Source organism: Octopus sinensis, unplaced genomic scaffold (assembly GCF_006345805.1).
Source record: "Octopus sinensis unplaced genomic scaffold, ASM634580v1 Contig00514, whole genome shotgun sequence".
NCBI classification, from domain to species: Eukaryota; Metazoa; Mollusca; class Cephalopoda; order Octopoda; family Octopodidae; genus Octopus; species Octopus sinensis.
This window is the reverse complement of record NW_021824027.1, coordinates 1,700-2,500: the sequence shown is the minus strand read 5'-3', so window position 1 is coordinate 2,500 and position 801 is coordinate 1,700. Positions and strand designations below refer to the sequence as shown.

At 36.1% G+C, this 801-nt stretch overlaps 1 protein-coding gene across 1 annotated transcript in view; it reads right to left on the bottom strand.

The window, feature by feature from the left end:
• The window catches only part of LOC115226914, a gene marked incomplete at its 3' end in the record, with an annotated part of 18,163 nt that extends 17,713 nt beyond the window's left edge, over window positions 1-450 (bottom strand). The window contains exon 1 of the mRNA XM_029797893.2: window positions 159-450. Coding sequence (XP_029653753.2) covers window positions 159-260 — 102 coding nt within the window. The remainder of the gene's footprint in view (window positions 1-158) is intronic.
• Window positions 451-801: the final 351 nt, after the last annotated feature.

The following is an 801-nucleotide window of genomic DNA, read 5'->3' as shown; positions in this document are numbered from 1 at the left end:
ATTTGATCACTAGTCTGTCTCTTTGGATGAGGACTGACCTTGGGCTAAACAACAATAATAACAGCAGCTACAAGAACAACAAGAACAACAAGAACACAACAACAACAACAACAACAAGCAACAAAACAAACGGTTGAAGGTCCTTCGCAAAAACTCACCGGTGGCAATTTGGCGTGACCCTGTAATTTCCCATATTGTAATTGCCTCATTAAATGAGCCAAGCCGACCCCTTGCTTCTTCTTCTTTATCTTTCTCTCCATCAGGACGACGACGACACGACAACGACAACAACAATAATATTTATAAGGGCAGAGTTGAAGGATGACGGATGACGATAATGCTGATGACGGCTTTGACGATTATGTGATAATGTTAGCTTTTAACGCCCGTATGTATGTATGTATGAATATGCGTGTGTGTTTATAAATATATATATGTGTGTGTGTGTGTATGTGTGTATATGTATATATATATATTATATAACTTAGTGGTTCGGCAAAAGACACCGATACAATAAGCCCTGGGGTTGATTTGATCGACTAAAGGCGGTGCTCCAGCATGGCCACAGTCAAATGACTGAAACAAGTAAAAGAGTAAAAGAGCATATATATATGTGTGTATATATATATATATGTGTGTGTGTGTGGGTATGTATGTATAGAAATTAGAGAAGAACCACCATGTAGCAATTCAGCAATGATATAATTAAATCATACCATGTTATTACCATGTAGAAAATAATTAAAGGTACGATAAAAGATTTACCTAGAACTTCTCTAATTTATAAACATGTAATATAAA